General features: G+C 41.7%; 1 protein-coding gene across 9 annotated transcripts in view; it reads right to left on the reverse strand.

The window, feature by feature from the left end:
* Positions 1–5885: 5885 nt before the first annotated feature.
* Positions 5886–13057, reverse strand: part of HIVEP1 (HIVEP zinc finger 1) — a 143474-nt gene continuing 136302 nt past the window's right edge. For all 9 annotated transcript variants that reach the window (XM_033434903.2, XM_033434904.2, XM_049715604.1 and 6 more), the window contains 2 exons: positions 9217–9728; positions 5886–7631 (listed from right to left, as the gene is read on the reverse strand). In XM_033434903.2, the coding sequence (XP_033290794.1) occupies positions 6459–7631; positions 9217–9728 (1685 nt within the window). In that variant the 3' untranslated portion in view covers positions 5886–6458. The remainder of the gene's footprint in view (positions 7632–9216; positions 9729–13057) is intronic.

Genomic DNA, 13057 nt, shown 5'->3' on the forward strand with positions numbered 1-13057 from the left:
GATGATTTATGAATACTAAGTAGACTTTCACCTAGAAATGAATATGATACAACCCAATCACTATAAATCATTACTGAAAGCAGCATGGTAGAGTGGAAAAAACAGACCTAGTTTTAAATCACAGCATCACTACTTAACTAGCTTTGTAACCCTGAGACATTTTCTCAAACATAAAATGCAGATAACATAATATGGTATTCGTTGTAATTGTTAAAATTAGAAATACTGCGTTATATATAATGCGATTTACCCATAAAATACCATTATGGTGTCAATGGAGCATAACTGTGTATAATCTCAAAACTTAAATCTATACGAATACCTTTAAAGAAAATTTACCTAATTTTGAAAACTAATTTATCATATCCTGTTAAACCAGGAGATTTTCACATTTCATTTGAGGTTTCATCATAATTACCTGAATTCATTACGTCTTCTCAGAATTAGGTGTATCACCTGAGTGTGGGAGGGGGGAATAAAATTTTAAACTTCCTAGATCTTTAACTTCCGTTCTTCCGTCATTTCCCCAACATGCACTCCCCACCTCTGCCACAATCAAGTGCCTCAAGAGAATAATTCTTCAGCGCCCTGAAATAAATCCTTATTTTCTAAGGTAACCCTCAAGCATTATGGAATAAGAGAGCCCTAACTTCTCAGACAACAAAAGCAAGGCAATAAGAAAACTTTTGTTATTTTTCAGGGGGACTTTTAATTTAGAAAAGACTCAAACTACAAACTAAGCCACACTTGATCCATGACTTTGACAGAAACATCGGCTTGGTCTTTCTCCCTGATGTTAAAATGTGGGCGGATCACTGACTGGTCAGACTCTTGGGCTCTTCTTAGCTGCCTCTGTGCTTTGCCAGAGTACATCTGGTCCCCAGCACCCGAGCTCTTGGAAGTCGTGCTCTTTCAGAACTGGCTTCAGAATAAACTGGAGGGAAGAACACTTACACGTTTCCTCCCTGGTCGATCCTGCTATATCTTAAAGGATTGGTGTGAATAATACTAGAATTTTTAATCTTGCAGTCTCCCTTGACGATAACTATGTTCCTAATATTTATTCCTGGTTCTTATGCAAATGAGTTTTAGTTTGTGAGCCCTGAATGCCCACTAGCTGCTTGCTGTGAGGTTAATCCTGGTTTTACACAAAAATTAAGGGAGACACAGGATTTCCCTAGTAGTCTGACTTCTTTTTTGATAATCCCCAAACTCTCTACCTTACTGAAAGAAAAGGTAACTTTCTTATTATTAGTTACTACAATTATTCCTTATATTTCTGCTGCTGGGACTCTCCTGATGTGACTTCGTGGCTGAACCATCAGGGTGAACCATCTGGGCTGTTCTGCCTCCAGGACTTGGTGGCCTGGAAATGCACTCATTTGTCTCTATCTTGTTCAAGCTTGGAGTCCAGAAATCCCCGTCAGAAAGGATACTCCCATGATGCTCTGTTCATGAGGGTATAGAGTGTGGATGCTTTTTACCTGGGTCTAAGTATTGTATTTCTAATATCTCCAAAGTGATGCTTTGGGGAGGGGGTGAGGATGGCATGTGCTGAACTTTGTATAAAGGAAACGGCAACATTTAAAGATACAGTTTAATTTTTCAACACAAGTGGCAGAGCATCTGCTCATGTCATCTCTCCAGTAAGTCCAGTCTTCTTGGATGCTGGTCCTTATTTATTTGGATCATCAACAAATGTCTCCTATAATATATTGAGTATATAATATATAATATATAATATATTGAGTTCACCAATTAAAGAGATACAATATAATATATTGAGTTCACCAATTAAAGAGATACTGTGGCCAGCGTGGCAATGGATAACGTATTTGCTTTTCACGGTCGCTGCATTACTCCCCTTTCCTCTTCACTTTTGCTGTCCTATTTCCCCACCCCCCATAAATTCTCAGCACATTAATGATATGGCACTCCCTTCCCACCAACTCTGACCCACTGAGTGCCCTTTTCACATGAAGAGCCCCTGCCGTTCTAATCATCTTTAAATTCAGCCCTTGTTCTCTATAATGTTATCATGGCTTAGTTACATGCTGTGCTAAGCCCCAATAATGTTGTCTATTCCCTTTGTCTCCATACTCCTTTAAGCTTCTTGCACCTTTCCTTGCGTGTAATGCTGTTGTGCGTACAATCCTGGATTCGAGTACCAGCTCCAGCACCTGCAAGACCAAGTTTCATAACATTGTGAGATGCAGCCTCCTTGTCTCTAAAATGGGAGAATAACACCTGCCTGGAGCATTGATGACATTACAAATGACACATAGTAAGGATGAATATTGGTCCCCTTCCACAACCCTTCTGTCTGGAGTCCCTTTTCCTTCTATTTTTCACCTTAGCAAAGCCACTTCAAGGTCAAGAGTAATGTCACCTGTTCCATAAGCATCCCCGGATCTACTCAGCCCCGAGCTCTCCCCTCTGTGCTCACCTCCTGCTCTTGGTTGTAGCACTTTTATGCCCCTTATGATACGGTACTTTGTGCCTGGTTGTGCTCTTCCACTAGAACATAAGCTTCCTGAGGGTAAACACCATTTAACTTGCATTAAATTAGCATCTCCAAAGTGCTTCCTACCTCGTTGGTGCTAAATAAATATTTGTTGAAAGTCTGAATGGATCCTCTCTCTTCCACTTAGACCGGTTCCCCGGCATAATTTTAAATAACATATTCACCTCCACCTTCATTACTCTATTGTTGTTCTGCTGTTTGGCATCATCTCTGTTCTAGAGTCCCCAATCCTACATCATCTCCTTCAAAAATACAGCAATCCCCCACATACATAGCTCATTCTTTAATTATTAAGGCAATAACTTTTCTACCTTTCGAAATGTTTATAGTCTGTGGTTTCTGAGATGTATGTGGTCTAGTATTATTCTCCAGTTTCTATGGCCTAAATCTTAAGAAGGCCTGCTCCTCTAGGGTAGAAAGTGTGCCTTCTAATTCCTTTTGTATCTTGCATAGTAATGGAGTTGGTTTATACTTAAACTATTCCTGGGTTTTGGATGCCTGAGAGTCTTCTTCAAATCCACTCCTGATTCAGAGAAGAGGGAACACCTGAGGGCAGGTACCTCTGCTTTAACTCATGCCTACACTGCCTTGCACAGAATCTTATGTATGCACGGTTCTAGATGAAACCAATATATGTAAGAGCCTCATGATTTTCAGATGATACAATCTGTAGAGAAAAATATTTTACTACTCTTGCTTTAAATTTATTCCCTGCATATCTTTGGGGCGTTACGACAGCAAGGAGTTACTGTCATTAAAATACATATTCATATTATATATTAAATATATTATATATATATATATACAATAACCTTTATTGAATATTAAATAGATAATTCTCCTAAGTCGTGGGAAGTCAGTTTGGGAGAAGATTCTTATTTTAGGGACATTTAATATCCCATGTTTCGAATGTATAGATGGTTTGGAAACAAAACTACTCCAACGAAAGTCACCTTTCTGGTGTTGCTTGATCTCAAAATGATCTCAAGTCGATCTCAAACTTCACCCTAAAACGTAATGCTAAAAACAGAGAAGTGAATAAGAGCATGTACTTTGCCCTGAGCACGCATCATGAAAGAAATGTTACCTATCTTGACAGTCTTCCAAGGAGAATAATGATCCCTAATCTTTGTTAAGCCCCACCATTTAAAATTCAGGCCAGAGATCAACTAATAAGAAAAGTGTTGTTTATACCTTTTCCGTGAAAGGAAAATCATGCCTATATTATGAAAAAAGATGAGAAAGAAAATCTCTATATAAATATTATCAGTTGATCATCTCATTCTGAAATAATTATTGCTGTAGCCTAAAACTTAGAGAATAAAAATAAGCTACTTTAGTGCCATTGATTTATGTTAACTCATAGCAAACATTCATGAAACAGATGTACTAATCTGTAACAACTAGACAAATGACTTTTGTTCTTTTGCTATTTCCGACACTTCTGATGGTTTCAGTGGATTCATACAAGAAGATATTGAAGTTGTTTCACATTATGGGTTTCACCTGTTTTGATAATAATTTAAAGAGATTTGCTGGGTCCTTGCATTCTAGTTCTCTACTGACCTGGGTCTTTCATGAGAGTACAACAAAATAAAAGTCAAATGTAGTTTCCCAGCTCTCTGGATTACTTGTAAGTAATTTATTCGAGTCATTATTTGTAAGTCATTAATATCTGAGAATGACTTGCTCCTTGGGAAAAGAAGACTCTGGAGAAACAGTTCAAAATTATCCCCTTATGTTTTGCTCACGGGACTATTTCAAAATATAATGGCACAAACTTTGATAATGTTTCTGAGTTAGCTGCATATTTCAAATGCTAGCAAAATATTTGAAAGCCACATGAAGGCATTATAGCCAGTGATACTAAAGATATGTGTACAATGTAATGAATCTTAAAAAGTCAAGAGTACAAAGTAAGCCTATGGTATGTTACGGCATTATGAGATTTTCAAGGGAGGATCCAAGCATAGCACAACATTTAGTATTTGGTTAAATACAGGAATTCTTCAAATTAAGAAAATTCTATTTATATAAACTAAAAAACAAACCAAAAAACCCCTCAATGCCAAAATTCTTAGCATTACTTTTGAATTTAGAGAAGTCATATGTACCTAAAATGTGATTCGGAAACAAAAATATGTTTATTATTCTGCTTTAAAATTTTAGGCAACAAAATTGTAATAAGAGGTGTGACACAAAGTTAAAACTTATTTTGAGAAATCTGACAGATAATGGACCTCATTTTCAACAACTCTATTGTTAGAGCAATACAATTCCTATGACAGTGTCCAGAATTCTTTTCAAATACATCTTGGAATATAAAGCGTAGTTTTATTGTTTTTGAGGGTTTGTTACTATCTGTGGAAAAGTATAAATGTAAATTGAAGCATGCGTCAAAAGCATCACTGATCTGTCACAGCCTACTGGGGCTGGGGCACATTTTAGAGATCATAATTTAGGTTAGAGTCCGCAGGCCCAGATGACAGGCACTTTTCCCAAAGTCCCAGATTTGAAGCAGGGGCTGGCTAAGAGGACTCCAAATTCCTTAGAGTATTTCCCTCATGCACTGTTGTCTCACCAACTTCGTATTGCTGAAATCTTCACAGCGTAGGCCTTTAAAAACATGAACACATTGCCTTAATGACGTGCTAAGTATTCAAATTCCAACATTAAAACATTTTTTTCACAAATGAAGCATCTACAATGCTCAGGTAATAATGCAAATCACTGCAGTGGTAATTGTGGGTACCCTCCCCATTTTTCTAAATAAGTTAAGCCTCTCAGGACAGGGAGTAATCATTTCTAAAGAGTCAACTGAAGTAATTTTGAAGTCTGAATTTGGTTCTTCTGTAAATCCCGGACCCCCTGTAGTTTGGTACTGGACAGAGGTCTCCGGGTGTAACGATCAGGGCTGAGGGAAAGAAGAGGCCAGGCTCAAGCCCAGACCTGGGGTGATACCTGAGGTATGGGGTTTCATGCACCTCACCCAAGCCGAGCTCTCCGGACGACTGTTTTGTAACTTAATTTACAATTCCCAGAAGCTGTCATATTCACCCTTAGGAACTTTGCCCATTTCTGTCCGTATGCTATGTATACTTACAGAAAGTGTTCTCAAGTACTGAATCTCCTCATAAGTTAACAGCTACAGAATTACACCTCACAAGTTGGAAAAATTGGTCACTTGGCTAAATGGATTTCAGTGAGTTTCACACAGCAGTAACACCACTATAAAGCCCCCATTTCTCAAAAATACGGGTGGAGGGTGGCGAGTGTGGAAGGAATGTTAACCTAGGGCTATCTTCCGAATGTAGGTTGCTGGCCCCTACATGACATAAAGAAAGCACAACTAAAGCGATGGTAAAGTCAGTAAACGATATTTTACTGAAACATAACACAGAAACTCTGTCTGAAGTGTAAAGTTACTGTCTTACGCAAGAAGGACAGACCCATTTTCAAAGACTAATATGAATACAATAAATATGGAGCTCACGTACTAATTTATACACAGAAACTCTGTCCCACAGCCATAAAAATTTATATTTAACAGTGCAACATATAATTTAATCATTGGATTTATTTGACAGGTTTTTTTGCTAAACACAAATAACTACCTGGTTTTCATATACATATATAATATATATTTTATGTATATAGATATTCAACAATCTGTACAGTCTCTAAACATAAAACTCCTAAAAGGCACAATTGTCTATACAACATGTACAAAAATGGCTGGAGCTGACACAAAACAACGATTATTGGTCAAAAGTTCATGATTGCACAAAGATTAGTCATGAGTTTATGTCAGAAAAATGTGCTTTAAGGAAAGGAGGGTTTTCAAAGAAACCTGTAAGTGTTCCATAAAAAAAAAAAAAAAAATTCCAGAAAACCAAAACCCAAACAAAACCCCAAACCCGCAAATAAAACGCCCCTAGGTTGCGATCACGAGCCTGTCCTCGTCCTCGTCGCTGCTCACATCGCTGAACTGCGCGGCCTGCCTCCGGGCCGGGGGCGGGGCCGGGGCCGGGGGCGGGGCCGGAGGCCGGGCCGCGGGTCCCTCCCGGTCCAGGGGGCGAGGCTGCCGGCCGGACGGCGGGGGCCCGGATGCTGGTTTGCCCGGAGCCGCAGGGAGTTCATGCCGGGGCTTCGGGTGATTCCCGGAGGCGGCCGTCCCCGCGTCCAGGCGACTGGAGCCGTCCCGCCTGGCGTGGTCTCTGGCCGGGGCAGGTGGGTCTAGACCCTTCGGTGCGTTTTCCCGAGGAACTCGGGGCGAGCCCTGCGGCGACGCGCTCCCACCGCCCGGGTGCGCACCGGCGGCCGAGGGCTGCTTGGGCGGCGCCTCCCGGGCTCTGTTTGGGGGAGCGGGCCTCTCGGGGGCTCCCTGGGCGTCCACGGTGACCTGGCCGACGGAGGGGATCAGCGTGGGCAAGGCGATGTTCAGGATCTGGAGGCCCGGGATGGGGGGCGGGGGGGCGGGGCCGCTCTGGGAGGAAGGGCTGGCGGTCACCACCTGCAGCCCCACGGCGGCGTTCAGAGCGAGCCCGGGCGGGCGCACCTGCGGGCCGAGGTTCGCGCTGGCCAGGCCTAAAATGTTGACGGTCTCCATGCTCAGTGCCGGCAGGGGCTGCAGGGCCGGCGGACTCGGGTTCTGCAGGCCCGGCACGCGGATTTGGCCGATGGGAATACAGGGCACCACGCTGCTCAATTCAGCCACTCCGGAGGGGCTGGTAGCGCTGGACACTTCGGCGGTCAAGTCCCCGGGGGTGCCCACAGTTCTGTGAATGACGTTGACAGCGGGGATCGTGAGTTGCACTGGCCCAGCTTGGATGGGTACGAACGTGGAGTATGTGAGGCCGGCAGGGACCGCCTGGATCCCCCCGACCGGAAGCATATTATACGGTGTCCTTGACTGCAGCTGGGAATGCAGAGGAAGGTGGCTGAACAGATGCGTCTGGGGAGAAGGCAGGCCTGGAGGCGGATGGAGAGCGACTTGCTGCTTCGGCTCCTGAGCGCCGGGCCGAGGCGAGGTCGTGCAAGGAGGTGCCCCTGCCGGCTGAGGGCTGCGCTCAGTGCCCCGCGGAGGAAGGCTCACGGATGACGGGCCCTAAAAGACAAGACGGAACGGTCCTTGATGGCAGAGCTTCCTTATTAGTCACTGAGCTAAAATCTTTAGCTCCTGTAAAGTCTATTCCTCCTGAGGTAAAAGTATGTACACTTGTATTTTATAAAAATGATAAGCTTGCTAAAAGTTGTATTTTGATTTAAACAATAAATTTCCAACTTAAAACCTATTACACTCTTCATCTCTTTCCAAAGGTCAGCAACAAGTTTTGTAGAGTACTTTACATTTTTCAAACAAATTTCCTGGATATCATCTCAGTTATACTGAAATTAACCCTGAGAGGGGCCATAATTCTTCTTCCATTGTTGTTGTTTCTATTATTGCTGCCACCACCAGCTCCACCCTATTTTAGAGATTAGGAGTTACTGAGAAATTCTGAGATATTAGTTGGCTATGAGTATCGACTCGGGGGAAAATTAACTGGAGGACTCTCCATTTATGAAATAAAGAGCTGCCATTAACGGAAAGGTCTGCAGTTTTCATTTGTTCATTTATTCTAAGTGTATGAAATGTCTACTGGAAACCAGATTTCCAGCCATTGGCAGGTGTGTGAGCGATTTGGGGATAGAGAAGGTTAGAGCACAGGTGACTAATGTGAGAGTAATGAAATGTTAGTAGAAGGGATAAATCTCACCAATCTTCCCTTCCACCCAAGATTATCATATAAATATTAGCTTTTTCCTGATATATCCGTATTATGGAACTACATTAATGTACATACTAATTTAATTAATGTTACTTAAATAGGAACGTAATTTAAATTATATTAATGTAGGATAGGCTACAGAAATCCAATCTTTTCACAGTCTTTTTAGTTTTCTCCAGTGATACCCAGCAATCCAAAATCTGCCGCATTTAGAAATAAATCCTATTACAATTATCAGTCCATACCAGAGGTAAGAGAACTGTCAATGAGAGAGAAGAACGGATTCCTCACAAGCCCACCAGGGTTTGTGAAAGCAGGAAATCATTCACAGCACACATGGAGGGTGACTTTCCCGAGGCCTGAGTCTGGCCCTGAGCTAGTTCTTGGGCAGGAAGCTTTCCTAAGCTGTCACAGCAATTTGATCATTCAAGCAAAGTGAACTTCTTAATACGTTTTTGGGGTCACATTAACTTTGTCATGGAAACTGGTAGCTGCCTGCTAACAGGGGCAAAATGCAAAATGTTCAGATAATTTAGTGCAAATCCACCACATCGATGCCAGTGGAAGATCATCTCAGAGGAAGCCGTGGAATACGTAGGTCCCAAGACTCACATTCTCTGTTGGCACACACATACTTTTTATTCCAAGGTTTTTTTAAAAAAATCCAAATAATAACAAATGAGTATACTGTAAATATACTGGTTCTTTTAGAGACTTATAATACAATATACAAACTCTGACTAAAATACCTAACAAGAATCCAAAGGACACAAATGTCCTTTGGCCTTAAATCAAACAAAAAAATAAGGTTAAAGAAACTGCCTTAGCTGTAAATGAGTAATTTAAGTGCACTGATTTCTTAAGTCAGTAGGTTCCCCATATTCAGTAGGTTAAACGAAAAGAAAACCACCAAGTTATTACCTGTGTTAAAGCAACAGCCTTTCCTGCCACAGAACTTCCCAGGACCTCTTCGGATTCGGGGTAGTCCACAGACATCTGGTGACACGGGGACCTGGGCGCAGCCTCGGGTGACCTGGCAGAGTCTCCAGGAGCGGCTGCCTCACCCTCGTCCCCCGCAGCCCGCTGCCTGGTCCTAACCGGAGACCCCGGCTTCCCGCCGTAGTCCGACTGCACTGTGCTAAGCACGGTCATCTTGGTGGGCAACGCTCTCGGGAGAACATCCATCGGGTCCGTGTGTCCCCCAGAAAAGCAATCAGGAATCCTGACGTCCTCGTCAGCACCCCGACAGTCCTGGAGGCCGCTTCTAGCCGGAAGGCGCTGCGGGCTGGCCGTGGCCGAGGGGGCTGCCGACAGGACCGACTCGGCCTGGCTGTCTTCATCCTCGTCTTCGTTCTCGTTCTCGTCCTCATCTGGGCCATCGGATTCTTCAAGATCATATCCAGACCGCTCGTAATTGAATCTTTGTTTTTCATCTGATAAAAACAACCGGGAGGGTATGTTACAGAATGTTTTGCAAGTGGTCGAATGCAACCTTTTCTTTTTTATAAGCTTGGCAATACTGTGAGGAATGTTCAAGGCAAGGGCTCTACCCATAAAAAGGCTACGGTTTAGTCAAGGAGAATGACATGCGGAGGTCAGTCTGTGCAGCAGGAATCAGAGGAGTGAGGCGCCGACAGAGTGGGGCGTGGCCAGGGAGGCTTGTTAGGGATGCAGAACGTGAAATGAACCTCGCGGGAGCAGACAGGCAGAGGGTGATACACAACGAAAACCAGAAATAAAGGCCTCAAATATTATACTCGTAAAACCTGCAAAAGAAAACTTAACTATATAAAGAAAATTAACAAAGAGTTCACTGCAACTCTTTTTCTGAGCTCTTTTTCTCTATATACTTGTTTGTATCTCCCTTTTATTGAACAAATGAAAACAAAACCAAAAAAATGATGGTATTTCATATTTGCAAACAGAATAATTTTCCTTTATATTTGAATAGTAGTTTAGGCATATTTCCACTGTCCTCTGAGTAGTAATATTCTGTAATATTTAATCCTTGTACATTTTTTTTTTTTAACTGAGAAAGGTACTAAATTTTCCCATCATTTTTTTCTATAATGACTCAACCCACTTCTCACAGGAAGGGGAACATTAATTAAAAGTCATTAATATCAGCCTTATAATGTCATGTGAGACTATGTTTAACAAGGAATATTCAAGATAATCTAGGGAATAGTTTCAGATATCTCATAAGCTCATGTGAAATTGGATTTAAAACCTTATCTATTCAAAATCTTGCAAAATTAGAGGTACTTTCCCTTAGAAAGCTAATAAAGTTTAAAAAGTTAAATGGACGAGGAGTGCAAAATCTCTACCCCAATTCATTGTCACTGAGCTATAATAAAGAAGGCATCAGACCAAGTTCAACTTAGCTGTGATACAGTCTGCATTTATATGTTCTTTTTGAAGAGAAAAAAACATGAACAGAAATAATTAATAGGTATATTTCCTGGGTTTTCCAAATGGTTTGCACATTAATTTACTACTCTTTCTATATTACAAAGATAAGTTCTTAGAGAAAAGTCTTGAAGCATCAACACCAACACATTTGAGGATGTTTATTTCTAGGAGATAGAACAGACTAGAACTTTTATGTTTTTTTTAATCTCAAGCATATATTACTTTTATAATTAAAACATTCAAACAGAAAACATATATGTTTAGATTCCTTTAATATGTGATTTCATGTCTTTTGATTTATGGGTTCTACTATTTTGCTGTGAAATCATACATAAAATAACACCAATCTGTTGAATCCCACCAGATGCCCATGCTGGACGTGGAATGGGTGACTTCCGGGTAGATGCCCTGCCTCCTGCCTCACAGATCCCTCTCTGATACCTTGTCTGATGTCTGAAATGCTAAAATTAGAGAGTCATCCCCCATATATTTTGAATTTGCCACATGAATGCCGAATCAGATGTATTTTTAGAGATTTTAATATGAGAAAAAATTTTTCTTTCAAAGGAGAAAGTAAAAAAACTCAAAACAAAACAGAAGAAACCGGATGACTGACGAGAGGGAACAGGTTACTGGAGAGGGAGGCTGATTTCATCAGAGGCCAACCCTGCCGCAAAGCCTGACTAGGGTGAGACTTGCTTTATCGTAAAAGCTATTACTTCTTTTCTTTTTTTTTTTTTTTTTTAAATAACAGGCCTAACTTTAAATTTATGACTTTCCTTAAACCCATTATAAGGTTGAAGTCCCAGGCAATCAAACAGCCCAAACTCTAGAGACAGTGTCTGTAGGAAGATTTCCTTAAACCCATTATAAGGTTGAACTCCCAGGCAATCCAACAGCCCAAACTCTAGAGACAGTGTCTGTAGGAAGAGAGGAGACACATGCTTGTGTCATCTGGGGCAGATGCAGCAGGACACGGGTCGGGGGAGGTCAGCTAAATGGTTGACAGACTGGTTAGAGCCAAGCGTGGGCTGGGAGGGCTGTGTGACTCCTCTGGGGCTACATTCTCTTGCAGGCTCTATGTCATGAACACCATTCAAGCACTCACAGAAAAGAGCACTAAGTATCCATTGTGGTCCAGATCTGGGGGAGAGCAGCAGCATTTAGGAGGGGCAAGGAACTCCCCCTAGGTCCCTCTCCCCTCTCTCCACTAGGGAACAAACACTTTGTCCTGTGAAGAGGAGGGCAACAAGCATTGCTGCCCTTGGGAACTTTGGTGAAAACTTACTGCAGTAGGGAAAGGGAATGAATAAGAGAAAAAACACTACTCCTTAAGGAGGGACAAGGTTGCCAGCTGAGTCCACCACAACAGCTGAGCTAGGGAAGGAGAACAAGAGGGCCACAGTCCAGAAACCTGAGAACATGGTGCACGTAGAAGGCTGAGGCTGCATCAGAACAGAGGTGGCATCCCATCCTCCTCTTCACCCCCTAATGCCAAGTTAAGGAGCTTGAAATGAGAGGTAACAGCAAAATACTGCTGGAAGAGGACCAGGAGAAGAATAGAATGTGTAGAGCACCCTCTCTGAGGCATAGCACAAAGGAAACACCTAAAACTGGAAAGGAACAAGCACTTCTCTTATAACCCAACCCCCACCGCAAACAAGAAGTGGCTCTATAGGAATCTGAAGGCTTTGTTGCTCTGATGGTAGCCTTAACAACAACAAATCTCTCCAACCCAGTCCAACTCTTGACTAGAAACGTTCTAACTCCCACACAAAGGGCCTTGCTAGGCATAAAAACCATTTACATTAGTCTCTACTGTCTTATGCAAGATGTCTAGCTTTCAACAAAAATTACAAGGCATACAAAAAGGCAAGAAAAAACATACGCAGAAGAGGAAAAGCAATCGGAACCAGTCAGATATGATATAGATGTTAGAACTTGCAGAGAATTTAAAATAATTGACCAATATGTTAAAGGCTCTAACGAGAAAGGTGAACAATATATACTACCAAGCGGGAATTTCATCTGTGAGATGAAACTATGAAAAAAAAAAAAAAAAAAAGAAATGCTAGCAATGAAAAACACAGTAACAATGATAAGAAAAGAAAAGGAAAAAAAAAAAAAAAACCAAAACCAAAAAAACCCAGAATTCTATGTTCTATGCTCATTGAAAATAATTTTCAAAGATGAAAGAGAAGTACAGACTTTCTTAGAAAACAAAAACTGAGGAGATCCACTGCCAGCAGACCTACTTGACAATAAATGTTAAAGGAAGCTCTTTAGGCACAGGGAATATGGTATCAGATGGGAACTCATATTTACCCCCAAAAAAGAAAAGCAATGGAAA

Source organism: Orcinus orca, chromosome 10 (genome assembly GCF_937001465.1).
Source record: "Orcinus orca chromosome 10, mOrcOrc1.1, whole genome shotgun sequence".
NCBI classification, from domain to species: Eukaryota; Metazoa; Chordata; class Mammalia; order Artiodactyla; family Delphinidae; genus Orcinus; species Orcinus orca.